General features: G+C 40.7%; 1 protein-coding gene and 1 long non-coding RNA gene across 4 annotated transcripts in view; one reads left to right on the top strand and one right to left on the bottom strand.

Moving 5' to 3' along the window:
• Window positions 1-12,500, bottom strand: part of LOC135092948 (uncharacterized) — an 88,113-nt gene that overhangs the window by 22,711 nt on the left and 52,902 nt on the right. For all 3 annotated transcript variants that reach the window (XR_010263144.1, XR_010263142.1, XR_010263143.1), the window contains one exon: window positions 1,542-1,612. This is a non-coding gene — a long non-coding RNA (uncharacterized LOC135092948). The remainder of the gene's footprint in view (window positions 1-1,541; window positions 1,613-12,500) is intronic.
• Window positions 1-12,500, top strand: part of LOC135092947 (meteorin-like protein) — a 64,405-nt gene that overhangs the window by 28,008 nt on the left and 23,897 nt on the right. Inside the window, exon 2 of the mRNA XM_063991769.1 lies at window positions 4,534-4,919. Within this exon, the coding sequence (XP_063847839.1) occupies window positions 4,534-4,919 (386 nt within the window). The remainder of the gene's footprint in view (window positions 1-4,533; window positions 4,920-12,500) is intronic.

The following is a 12,500-nucleotide window of genomic DNA, read 5'->3' as shown; positions in this document are numbered from 1 at the left end:
ATTCGTCTCCTTATCCTCCTCTGTCTCCTCTTCATCATCTCTTCTTGTTCTCTTCTCTTCTTTCAATTCTTTATGTTTTTCTCACTTACAGAAAGAGATAAATACAAATAAAAGTGTAGAAATAAAACAAACCACAATAATTCAATAGAAAAAGCAAAGATGAAGAAAACAAAACAAAAAAGAAAGAAAAGAAGAAAATAAAGAACAACATAATTAAATAACTCTTTCTTTCATTTTATTTCTCTTTTCTATCTCTCTCTCTCTCTCTCTCTCTCTCTCTCTCTCTCTCTCTCTCTCTCTCTCTCTCTCTCTCTCATTATCAGCTGGCAGCATTATCATCATCCCAAGTAAGCACCACACTCTCCGTTTTCTTTCAGGTTCAGCATCACATCTCCCGTTTTCTTCAGACCTCAGCATGCGCGACCCTCAGCACCCTCTCTCTCTCTCTCTCTCTCTCTCTCTCTCTCTCTCTCTCTCTCTCTCTCTCTCTCTCTCTCTCTCTCTCTGTTCTTCACCTCCCTCATCTTCTAATTTAGTATGTTTCCTTTTGTTCTCCTTCTTCTTCTTCTTCTTCTTCTTCTTCTTCTTCTTCTTCTTCTTCTTCTTCTTCTTCTTCTTATCTTCCTTACCATCTTTCTTCCTCCTCCTCATTATCATCATCATCTTTTATTATCGTCGTTTATATCTTCTATCTTTATTGTTCTTGCTCACTCCTCCTCCTCCTCCTCCTCCTCCTCCTCCTCCTCCTCCTCCTCCTCCTCCTCCTCCTCCTCCTCCTCCTCCTCTTCCTTTGTGTTCTAGAGATGAAAATAAAAGACTAACTAGCCATGCACTTCTAACCTTGAACTCTCTCTCTCTCTCTCTCTCTCTCTCTCTCTCTCTCTCTCTCTCTCTCTCTCTCTCTCTCTCTCTCTCTCTCTCTCTCTCTCTCTAGTTTCATGACCCTCAACGTTGCTTAAGTAATCTAATGTTTTCCTCGTCTTGTTATTTAATCTCCTTCTCCTCCTCCTCCTCCTCCTCCTCCTCCTCCTTCTCCTCCTCCTCCTCCTCCTCCTCCTCCTCCTCCTCCTCCTCCTCCTCCTCCTCCTCCTCCTCCTCCTCCTCCAGCGTTCAAACCTCTAATAATATTTACTTAAGTTTTTAATTTATTATTTCCCAAAAGGCAAAACTAATTAAAACGTGCAAAGGAAAAAATAATAAAGGTAGGAAGAAAGAAAATAATGCAATGAAAAGAGCGCCGCGCAAACACAACAATAAATGACAGGAATTATAAGAGAAATAAGAGAAAATGTAATGAAAATATATATGAAAATTAAGTAAATAGAAAAAAAGTATATGCAAAGAACAAGAAAATAAAAAGTAAATGAGTAAATAAAGACATAAGAAACGGTAGAATAAATAAAGACACGGCAGAGAAAACAATTCAATAATAATGATAACAGCTCAATTTAAATTTATTCTTTTTTTATATTTTTTTGGTTTACTTTTTTTTCAGATCTGATATTAAAATGGACTCAGGGATTTTTTTATATTGTACTTACTGCTTATCATTTCTTGGTCTTCCTTTCTTCCTTCTTTCTTCCTTTCCTTACTTCTTTCCTTTCCGTGTCTACTGAAATAAAAACGTACATATTATTATTAATTATTATTATTATTATTATTATTATTATTATTATTATTATTAATAGTAGTAGTAGTAGTGACAAATATACATGTCATTTACCGCTTATACATACATACATACATACATACATACATACATACAATTACTACTACTACTCCTAACACACACACACACACACACACACACACACACACACACACACACACACACACACACACACACAAGGCACCTTCAGAAAACCACACAAATTCTTGGTTTATCCTTCCCTCCCTCTCTCCCTCTCTCCCTCCCTCTCTCCCTCTCCCTCGCGTGTCTTTCCTCTCTTCCTAAGCTCCTGAGATGATAAACAGTGAGGGAGAGGATGAGACCTTTCAGCTAATTATTGAAAGGTCAGGGAGAGGAGAGAGCGGAGGAGAGAGGGAGAAGAAAGAAGGGTGAAGGAGAGGTAGATGACAGGGAAGAGTGAGTGAGGAAGGAAGAAGGAAGGGAGGAGGAGGAGGAGGAGGAGGAGGAGAAGGAGGAAGGAAGGGTTACAGAGAGAGAGAGAGAGAGAGAGAGAGAGAGAGAGAGAGAGAGAGAGAGAGAGAGAGAGAGAGAGAGAGAGAGTTGTAGTAATAGTTGGGAACATTAGGGAGAGAAAGTTAGAGCGAGAGGGAGAGAAAGAGCGAGTGAGAGAGGGAGGGAGAGGAAGAGATACAGAGTGAGGAAGGGAGAGAGAGGGAGAATATAAAAGAATCATTAGAGTTAGTATTGTGTGCAGAGAAGATAAGGTCGTTCTGTCCACTAATGGTTCGAGAGAGAGAGAGAGAGAGAGAGAGAGAGAGAGAGAGAGAGAGAGAGAGAGAGAGAGAGAGAGAGAGAGAGATGATGATGATGAAGGAGACAGATGAAGATGAGAATAACGGGTTTGAAAAAGAGAGAGAGAGAGAGAGAGAGAGAGAGAGAGAGAGAGAGAGAGAGAGAGAGAGAGAGAGAGAGCACTAATGAACACACACGCCAACAGTTACTTGTGCTTGAAAGAACACGTGTTGGAGAGAGAGAGAGAGAGAGAGAGAGAGAGAGAGAGAGAGAGAGAGAGAGAGAGAGAGAGGTAAGGGACGAGACAGGTACACTAATGATAATGATTTGTTGTCTAAGCACACCTGTGAACACCTTACTAATTACCCTCTCTCTCTCTCTCTCTCTCTCTCTCTCTCTCTCTCTCTCTCTCTCTCTCTCTCTCTCTCTCTCTCTCTCTCAAGTACAAACTCCCCCTTTCCTTCGTTGTATATCCTTCACGTCTCTCCCTTTTCCCTCCCTTCTTCCCTCCCTCTACCCATATATCCTTCATTCCCTCACTCTCCCTCTCCCTCTCTCCCTTAACCATAAGATGTTTGAAATTCTTGAGGTATTTGTGTCATGCTTAACTCATCACTGGGAGGAGGAGGAGGAGGAGGAGAAGAGGGGTAAAGGATTCCTAAAGCTTCCCTTATGCTCTCTCTCTCTCTCTCTCTCTCTCTCTCTCTCTCTCTCTCTCTCTCTCTCTCTCTCTCTCTCTCTCTCTCTCTCTCTCTCTCTCTCTCTAAGAAAAAAATTAGCTTATGTAAATGCAAGTAATTAACTAAGTAACTAATAATAATGATGATAGGGTTATTTATTATTATTATTATTATTATTATTATTATTATTATTATTATTATTATTATTATTATTATTATTATTATTATTATCATTATTATTATCATCATTATCATTATCATCATCATGAGCAGCATCATCAGCTTATCTACAGGGTGTGGAAAAATGTATTTGATTATTTTACCAGCTCGTGAGGAAACTGACGTTTTCCTTTTTTTTTTTTTTTTTTTTTTACTTTCCTTCCTGCTTTTTAACTTTTTTTGTTTACTTTTTTGGTCCCTGCTTCTGTATTATGTTACTAAGATGTTTTTTGTGCCTTTTTTACTGCTATTACCACCTCCACCACCACCATTACTACTACTACTACTACTACTACTATGTTTCGTCTACAACTTTTACTACTATGGGTTGTGGTCATACTTCTGTTATAACTTAGACACTTAAGTTTTATAATATTACTACCTCTACTACTACTACTACTACTACTACTAGCACCACCACCATAACTAGTTTTATTACCACCAGTGTATGTAAGTCAACAAATTACTTAGATCAACCAAAACAACAACACTCACACAAACCAAACCTAACAATAACAACTACACTAAGCTAACCAAACCTAACCTAACCTAACCTAACCTAACCTAACCTAACCTAAGCTAACCTAACCTAACCTAACCTAACCTACACTAACCTAACCTAACCTAACCTAACCTAACCCAACCTAACCTAACCTAACCTAACCTAACCTAACCTTCCCTAACCTAACCTAACCTAACCTAACCTAACCTAACCTACACTAACCTAACCTAACCTACACTAACCTAACCTAACCTAACCTAACTTACCCTAACCTAACCTAACCTAACCTAACCTAACCCAACCTAACCTAACCTAACCCAACCTAACCTAACCTAACCCAACCTAACCTAACCTAACCTACACTAACCTAACCTACACCAACCTAACCTAACCTAACCTAACCTAACCTAACCTAACCCAACCCAACCTAACCTAACCTAACCCAACCTAACCTAACCTAACCTACCCTAACCTAACCTAACCTAACCTACACTAACCTAACCTAACCTAACCTAACCTAACCCTAACCTAACCTAACCTAACCTAACCCAACCTAACCTAACGTAACCCAACCTAACCTAACCTAACCTAACCTAACCTAACCTAACCCAACCTAACCTAACGTAACCCAACCTAACCTAACCTAACCTAACCTAACCTAACCTAACCCAACCTAACCTAACCACACCTCTACCCTCTCCCCCACACAGCGGACTGAAACAAGACGGGCGTGGCATACAACCCGTGTACCTCAGCTGCTCCTCGGGGCGTGTGGAGTGGCAGTACCCAAGGGCGGGACTCCGGGTCATCCTCAGTTCCCCCACTAAAGGCAAGGACTTCAGGGCGTGCATCAAGGGCGCAGAGAAATTTGAGGGCGCCAGGGTGTACCTCGAGGGCCACCGTTCTCTACTGCCTCTCTTTGCCGCTGATGATGGAAGGCCTCGTGATCTCGTGCGCTGCTTTACGAGTTACAAGGGAGAGGCGGCGCTGTACGTGGAGGCCGAGCAAGGGGCGGATGGTCTCAAGAAACAGGTGGCAGGGTTCGAGTACGACTTAAGGGCGATAAAAGAAGGTGCCATCTATGATCCCATGGAGGGTGAGTTTGTTTGTGCTTGTTTGGCTGTGTTTTTTGTTGTTTTTGTTTGCTTGGGTGTTTTTTTTTTCCTTTTTTTTTTTTTTTTTTTTTTGGGTGTGTGTGTAATTTTAGTTAACACAAGCATGGTCATCAATATATCTTCCAATGTAACATAAAAACATGGTCTTGCTGTATTTACGTGTTTATAATTTCTGAGAGCTGGAGGCAAAAAAAAAAAAAAAAAAAAATATATATATATATATATATATATATATATATATATATATATATATATATATATATATATATATATATATATATATATATATATATATATATATATATATATATATACATATATAAAAAGAAAGAAAAAAAATAGAATAACTGAGGGATTGATAATTAAGAAAAAGCAAGAAAAGAGACGGAATATATGAGAAAGTAAGATGAAAAGAAACACAAGTGAATAATAACGGAAGGATGCAGAGAGAGAGAGAGAGAGAGAGAGAGAGAGAGAGAGAGAGAGAGAGAGAGAGAGAGAGAGAGAGAGAGAGAGAGAGAGAGGTGGCTTTTTATACGTATATTATCTCTAACATCATCCGTAATTTAAAAGGAACGCTTATTTTGTACCATTTTTCTTCCCGCCGGCTGAAATAAAAAGGAAAATAGGAGAGGAACATTATTAAACACACACACACACACACACACACACACACACACACACACACACACACACACACACACACACACACACACACACACACACACACACACACACACAATATTACACGCAAAAAAACGATTATGTCACAGCCGGAGGGAAAGAGACTGGACGAAGAAGAGGAGGAGGAGGAGGAGGAGGAGGAGGAGGAGGAGGCGAAAAGAGTAAAGATAATAATGGTGAATAAAAGGAGAAGAACTGTTAGGTAAAGATAGAGAAGGAGGAGCAAGAGAAAATGATGATAGGGATGAAAAGAAGGAAAACCTGAACACATATAAACGAGGAATTGAGGAGAAGAAAAAGAGGAGGAGAAGGAGAAAGAATGATAGTGATAAACAAGAAAACCAAACCCATGGAAAAGATAAAACAAGAAGATAAAAGTGGAAAAGAACAATAACAAGAATACGAAGAGGAGGACGAGAAAGAAGAAGAAAAAGAAGAAGAAGAAGAAGAGCAGATGGAAGGAAAAAAAAGACGATTATGAAGAACAGTGATAAAGGCATGAAAAAGAAGAGAAGAAGTAGTAAAAGAAGATGAAGGAAGAGAGGAACAAGAACAAGAAAAGATGATAATTATGAAGAGGAACAAGAAGTAGAACACAAAGATATGAAAAGAAGAGAAGCAGAAGAAGAAGGGAGAATAAGAACACGAAAATTAAGAGGAAAAGTAAATGGTAGAAGAAGGAAGAAGAACAATAACAAAAATAAGAATAGGACTAGAAGACAACAGAACAAGAAAAAGAAGAAGAAGAAGAACAACAACAACAACAACAACAACAACAACAACAACAACAACAACAACAACAAGCAGAAGGGCCATATATTAAAGAAACAAGAAGGCTTGTCAGACAGACTCGACACCTCCTCCTCCTCCTCCTCCTCCTCCTCCTCCTCCTCCTCCTCCTCCTCCTCCTCCTCCTCCTCCTCCTCCTCCAAGTCGCTCTGGCGGGCAAGTGGTCCTCAGAAGGTGGTCCTTGACGCCCGACTTGGAGTGGCGAGGTCAGCACGTCCTTATATGTGTGTGTGTGTGTGTGTGTGTGTGTCCGGCAGGGCGACAATGGAGGTATGGAGCGCCTCTGGGGATGTTTATATAAGGGAGGAAGAGGAGGAGGAGGAGGAGGAGGAGGAGGAGGTAGTAGTAGTGGTGGTGGTAGTGAAGGAGGAGCAGATGGAGGAGTAGAAGATGAAGTAGTGAAGGAGGAGGAGGAGGAGGAGGGGGAGGAGATGAAGGAATGAAGGAGAAGGAAGAGAAAAAACGAAAGTTTGAAAGAACGGAGGAGGAGAAGGGAGGAGAAACATGAAGGAGCGAAGATGGACTGAAGGAGAGGTGAAGGAAGAGATGAATGGATGAAGGAGGAGGAGGAAAGATGAAGGAGTGAAGGAGAAGGAAAGATGAAGCGTTGAAAGAGTGAAGGAAGTAGAGGAAGGGGGAGGGAAGAGAGGGGGGAGATGAAGGAGGAATGTGGGAGTGGAATGATAGAGGGAAGAAGTATGAATAAAATATGAAGGATAAAGATAAAACGAAGAAGAAAGAATGAAGGAGATAGAAGGAGGAGAAGAAAGAAAGAATAAAAGTAAGGAGTGAGGGAAAAATATAGGAATAATATGAACAGAAGAAAGCTAAATAAAAAAAAAGGAAGAAGGAGGAGGAGGAGGAGGAGGAGGAGGAGGTGAAAAAATGTGAATGTCAAAAAATAAATCGAAAATGAAGAGAACAAGACAAAAAAGAAAAGAGAATAATGTAAAAATCCTTTTACTTAACACATAAAATACACGAGAGAGAGAGAGAGAGAGAGAGAGAGAGAGAGAGAGAGAGAGAGAGAGAGAGAGAGAGAGAGAGAGAGAAACTAGACAGGGGTTACCGAGAACGGAGATGGAGAGACAGAAGCAAGAGGAGGAGGAGGAGGAGGAGGAGAAGAGACAAAACTACAAACAGAACAAAATACAAGAGAGAGAAAGAGAAACAGAGAGACTGACAGACACGACAATATTTAACGAGAGACAAAGAGAGACAGATCAATTGCTTGTTTTCGAGACGCCCTTGCACAGTTAGTACTTGAAGGCGTGGCTGGAGGAGCAGGTGAAGTGTCCTCCAAGTCACCCTCGACCCTCACGCCTTGCACTAACCCCGTCTCGAGTGATGGTTTGCAAAATATTGGTGTTGAGGAAGAATTGTGATATGCAAGACTGGGATGGGATAGGTAAGGTGAGGTTAGGTTAGGACACTGGCTGGATGGCTGGCTGACTGGTTGGCTTTCTCTCTCTCTCTCTCTCTCTCTCTCTCTCTCTCTCTCTCTCTCTCTCTCTCTCTCTCTCTCTCTCTCTCTCTCTGTTGCCTGTTTTTATCATCCCCTCCCTAATCACCCAGACTTGTACTCTCCCCCCATGTCACATTCCCACCCCCCTTCACCCCTTCTTGTCCTCTCCCTCTCTCTCTCTCTCTCCCTCTCCCTCTCCCTCTCTCGCCGTCTGCCTTCTTCGTAATCCTTCCCTTATCCTAAAATCCTTCATTCAACTCATACCTCCTCCTCCTCCTCCTCCTCCTCCTCCTCCTCCTCCTCCTCCTCCTCCTCCTCCTCCTCCTCCTCCTCCTCCTCCTGTTCATGTCATCTCCCTTTTCCTTAACCCTTTACTTCTGTCACTATAAGACGACAGTGTGTGTGTGTGTGTGTGTGTGTGTGTGTGTGTGTGTGTGTGTGTGTGTGTGTGTGTGTGTGTGTGTGTGTGTGTGTGTGTGTGGTTACCTAGTCTGGCTGCTTTTTCCCCTTTCTCTCTCTCTCTCTCTCTCTCTCTCTCTCTCTCTCTCTCTCTCTCTCTCTCTCTCTCTCTCTCTCTCTCTCTCTCTCTCTCTCTCTCTCTCCTAAAGGGTAAACAGGGAGTTCCAAGACCTTTTGAGCTTGTTTTTGTAAGGGTCGCTCTCCTCCTCCTCCTCCTCCTCCTCCTCCTCCTCCTCCTCCTCCTCCTCCTCCTCCTACTCCTCCTCCTCCAATGTTCTCCCTCTTTAATTGTCTTCATGGTAATTATATAGGATAAATTCTCTCTCTCTCTCTCTCTCTCTCTCTCTCTCTCTCTCTCTCTCTCTCTCTCTCTCTCTCTCTCTCTCTCTCTCTCACCAGCAGTGTCTGTTAAATAAATTAATCCGTCGCCCGCGCCATCTTAAGTTGAACTAGCTCGTGCTGACACACACACACACACACACACACACACACACACACACACACACACACACACACACACACACACACACATCCGGGCATGAGGGCATCAGACAGAGGGCAGCAATATCTTGTGTTTATTATTTTGCGTGTAAGAGAGAGCGAGAGAGAGAGAGAGAGAGAGAGAGAGAGAGAGAGAGAGAGAGAGAGAGAGAGAGAGAGAGAGAGAGAGAGAGAGAGAGAGAACAGATGCAACCTCTCGCGTGTATAACAACAGTATCTTTTGTTTCCCCCGAGAGAGAGAGAGAGAGAGAGAGAGAGAGAGAGAGAGAGAGAGAGAGAGAGAGAGAAGTGGTAATTGAATTAATAAACCTAAATAAAAAGAAAAACAACGCCAACACACAATGTTTATATTTTTTCTAGATAAACATGGCGTTGAGAGAGAGAGAGAGAGAGAGAGAGAGAGAGAGAGAGAGAGAGAGAGAGAGAGAGAGAGAGAGAGAGAGAGAGAGAGAGAGAGAGAGAGAGAGCAATAAACGCATCGTGCAAGGAGGTAATGGAATAAGAGGAAGGAGGAGGAGGAGGAGGAGGAGGAGGAGGAGGAGGAGGAGGAGGAGGAGGAGGAAGACGGACATAGACCACACAGGCTGAATCCACGCGTCTTCCTCCTCCTCCTCCTCCTCCTCCTCCTCCTCCTCCTCCTCCTCCTCCTCCTCCTCCTTCCATCTTTTCTCCTACATTTTTTTTTTTTATCACCAAATATTTATTGAATTAATTAAGCGGCTAATTGGTCTCAACGTTAATTACTTTACGATAATTACAATATTTTTTTTTTGCTAGTGACTAGTTACGTTTTTTTAAAGAAAGTGGTGATGTAGAATTTTTTTTTAAATATGGTGTATTTTTATCTATTATTTATCTATTTATTTATTTTTTAGTATTGGAAAGTATTATTTTTTATATTTCTTTTTTATTTTCCCGTTAAAAACTTCATTATTTTTATATATATTTTTATCTAGTGTCTTATTTTTTTTTTTTTTGTGTTCAGTTATTTTATTTTATTTTTTTCGATTCAACTTTATTTTTTTCAATTCAACATTTTTTTGTGTGTGTGTTCACTTAATTCATTTATTTTTTTTCTTATTGAATTCAACATACGTTTATTTTATTTTTTTATGTGATCCACTTCATTTATTCTTTTCCCGATTCAATTCAACATTTATCTTCTATTTTTTTTTTTTTGTATTCTCCAGTTAACATTTTTTTTTTCATTACCTCACATATTTCCCTTTCTTTCTTTCATTTTTTTCAAGTTCCAAGGTTCAGAGTGTTCCATTTACCATGGTTAGGTTTCAGTGTTTCAGTTCTCAGTCAGCGCGAGGCAACACACTGTAACCCACTGTTTACACTGCGCCGTGTGTGTGTGTGTGTGTGTGTGTGTGTGTGTGTGTGTGTGTGTGTGTGTGTGTGTGTGTGTGTGTGTGTAATGAATATTCGGTGAGAGGTTTACAGGCAGCGGTAGTGGTAATAGTAGTAGTGATAGAAGGAGGAGGAGGAGGAGAAGAAAAAGAAGAACTAATGAAGTAGTAGTAGTAGTAGTAGTAGTAGTAGTAGTAGTAGTAGTAGTAGTAGTAGTAGTAGTAGTAGTAGTAGGAGACGAAGAAACATTACCAAGAAAAGAAAGTTATAATAATTTTCGTTGTTCTTGTTGTTGTTGTTGTTTTTGTTGTTGCTGTTCTAGTGTTAAAGGAAGTGGTAGTGGTAATGTTAGTAGTAGTAGTAGTAGTAGTAGTAGCAGTAGTGGTGGTGGAGGTGATGGTGGTGGTCGTGGTGGTGGTGATGGTGGTGGTGATGGTGAGCAGACACGACTGATGTGCTTCACAGATCAAGTGGCTCTTACCCTCCCCTCCTCCCCCTCCCCCTCCATCTCCTCCCTTCCTCGCTCCCTTCCCTCCATCTCTAACCCTCTCCCTCACCTCACCATTCACCCATCTCAAGGTTCTCTCTCTCTCTCTCTCTCTCTCTCTCTCTCTCTCTCTCTCTCTCTCTCTCTCTCTCTCTCTCTCTCTCTCTCGTCAATTACCTCTGAAAAAACTACCTTATTCAGTCGTGCCCTTAGGTTGAAATTCTTCCCTTTTTTATCCTCTTTAATTATTATCAGTAGTAGTAGTAGTAGTAGTAGTAGTAGTAGTAGTAGTAGTAGTAGTAGTAGTAGTAGTAGTAGTAGCAAGAAGACACATCAATAAACATGGGGTGGAGGTATTATTTTAATGTAGTAGTAGTAAAAAAAAAAAAAAAAGTAGCAAGAAGAGAAGTGGTGATATATGGAGGATTAAAAGTAATAGTAATAGTAGTAGTAGTAGTAGTAGTAGTAGTAGTAGTAGTAGTAGTAGTAGTAGTAGTAGTAGTAGTAGTAGATGACTCAGTAAGCTACCAATTTACATATCAAGACACACACACACGCTCTCTCTCTCTCTCTCTCTCTCTCTCTCTCTCTCTCTCTCTCTCTCTCTCTCTCTCTCTCTCTCTCTCATCACGTCACCCTCAGTTTCTCCTCGGGCCGAGAGAGAGAGAGAGAGAGAGAGAGAGAGAGAGAGAGAGAGAGAAAGTTCGATCCTTATTACTTGTAACTCACTGATAGAAAAAAAAGTAAGATAGAAAATAAGAAAATCGAAAAAAAAAATAAAATTTAGACTCAATTAGGATTTCTTTATAATCTCTCTCTCTCTCTCTCTCTCTCTCTCTCTCTCTCTCTCTCTCTCTCTCTCTCTCTCTCTCTCTCTCTCTCTCTCTCTCTCTCTCTCTCTCACAATGAACCAATCCATTTTCGAAACATGTATATCTAAGAATCTTTACCCCAAAAAAAGAAAAAGAAAATAAAAAGAAAAAAAGCAAAGGACACAAAAATCCTGAAATACATCGTTAAAGGAATTACTGAGGCTTAAAGGAACACCATTTAAGGAACACAAAGGAAGACTAATTTGTTTTTACCTTCAATGGCATCACAAAAGTACTTTTTTTGGTAGTGAATGAGATCGAGGAGGAGGAGGAGGAGGAGGAGGAAAAAGAAGGAGAAGAAGGAGAAGAAGAAGAGGAGGAGGAGGAGGAAGGAAGGAAGAATGGCCGATCATTTTTCTCTTAACACATTTATAGGTTGTAAAATTTTCTCACTTATTCACTTGCCACATTTTTCTGTCCTCCTCCTCCTCCTCCTCCTCCTCCTCCTCCTCCTCCTCCTCCTCCTCCTCCTCCTCCTCCTCCTCCTCCTCCTATTTTAACCTTCGTCGGTTGATCTTCCAGCCATAAACTCTCTCTCTCTCTCTCTCTCTCTCTCTCTCTCTCTCTCTCTCTCTCTCTCTCTCTCTCTCTCTCTCTCTCTCTCTCTCTCTGTCTGTGCATTCTTTCGTTACTAATCCGTTTATTTCTTTAATGTTTCTTTTCATCTTATTTTCCTTTATTCTTTTCTTCTTTTGTATTTTTCCCTGTTCATTCACTTCCTTCCTGTACTTCCTATATTATCTTCTTTGTCTATTCCCTTCCTTCCTTTCATAACTTCTTTCATTATTCTTCGTTTCCTTCCTTCTTTCCTTAATTTTTTTTTAAATATATCACTCATTCCGGTTTATCCTCCTTCATTCTTCCATAATTCATAACCTTTCTTTTCTTTATTTCGTTCTTTCTTCCTCACTTCCTTCGTAAATTCCTTCCTTTCTTTCTCTCCTTGTCT

The sequence above is a fragment of the Scylla paramamosain genome, chromosome 41 (genome assembly GCF_035594125.1).
Source record: "Scylla paramamosain isolate STU-SP2022 chromosome 41, ASM3559412v1, whole genome shotgun sequence".
Lineage (NCBI taxonomy): Eukaryota > Metazoa > Arthropoda > Malacostraca > Decapoda > Portunidae > Scylla > Scylla paramamosain.
This window is presented reverse-complemented; position numbering and strand designations above follow the sequence as displayed.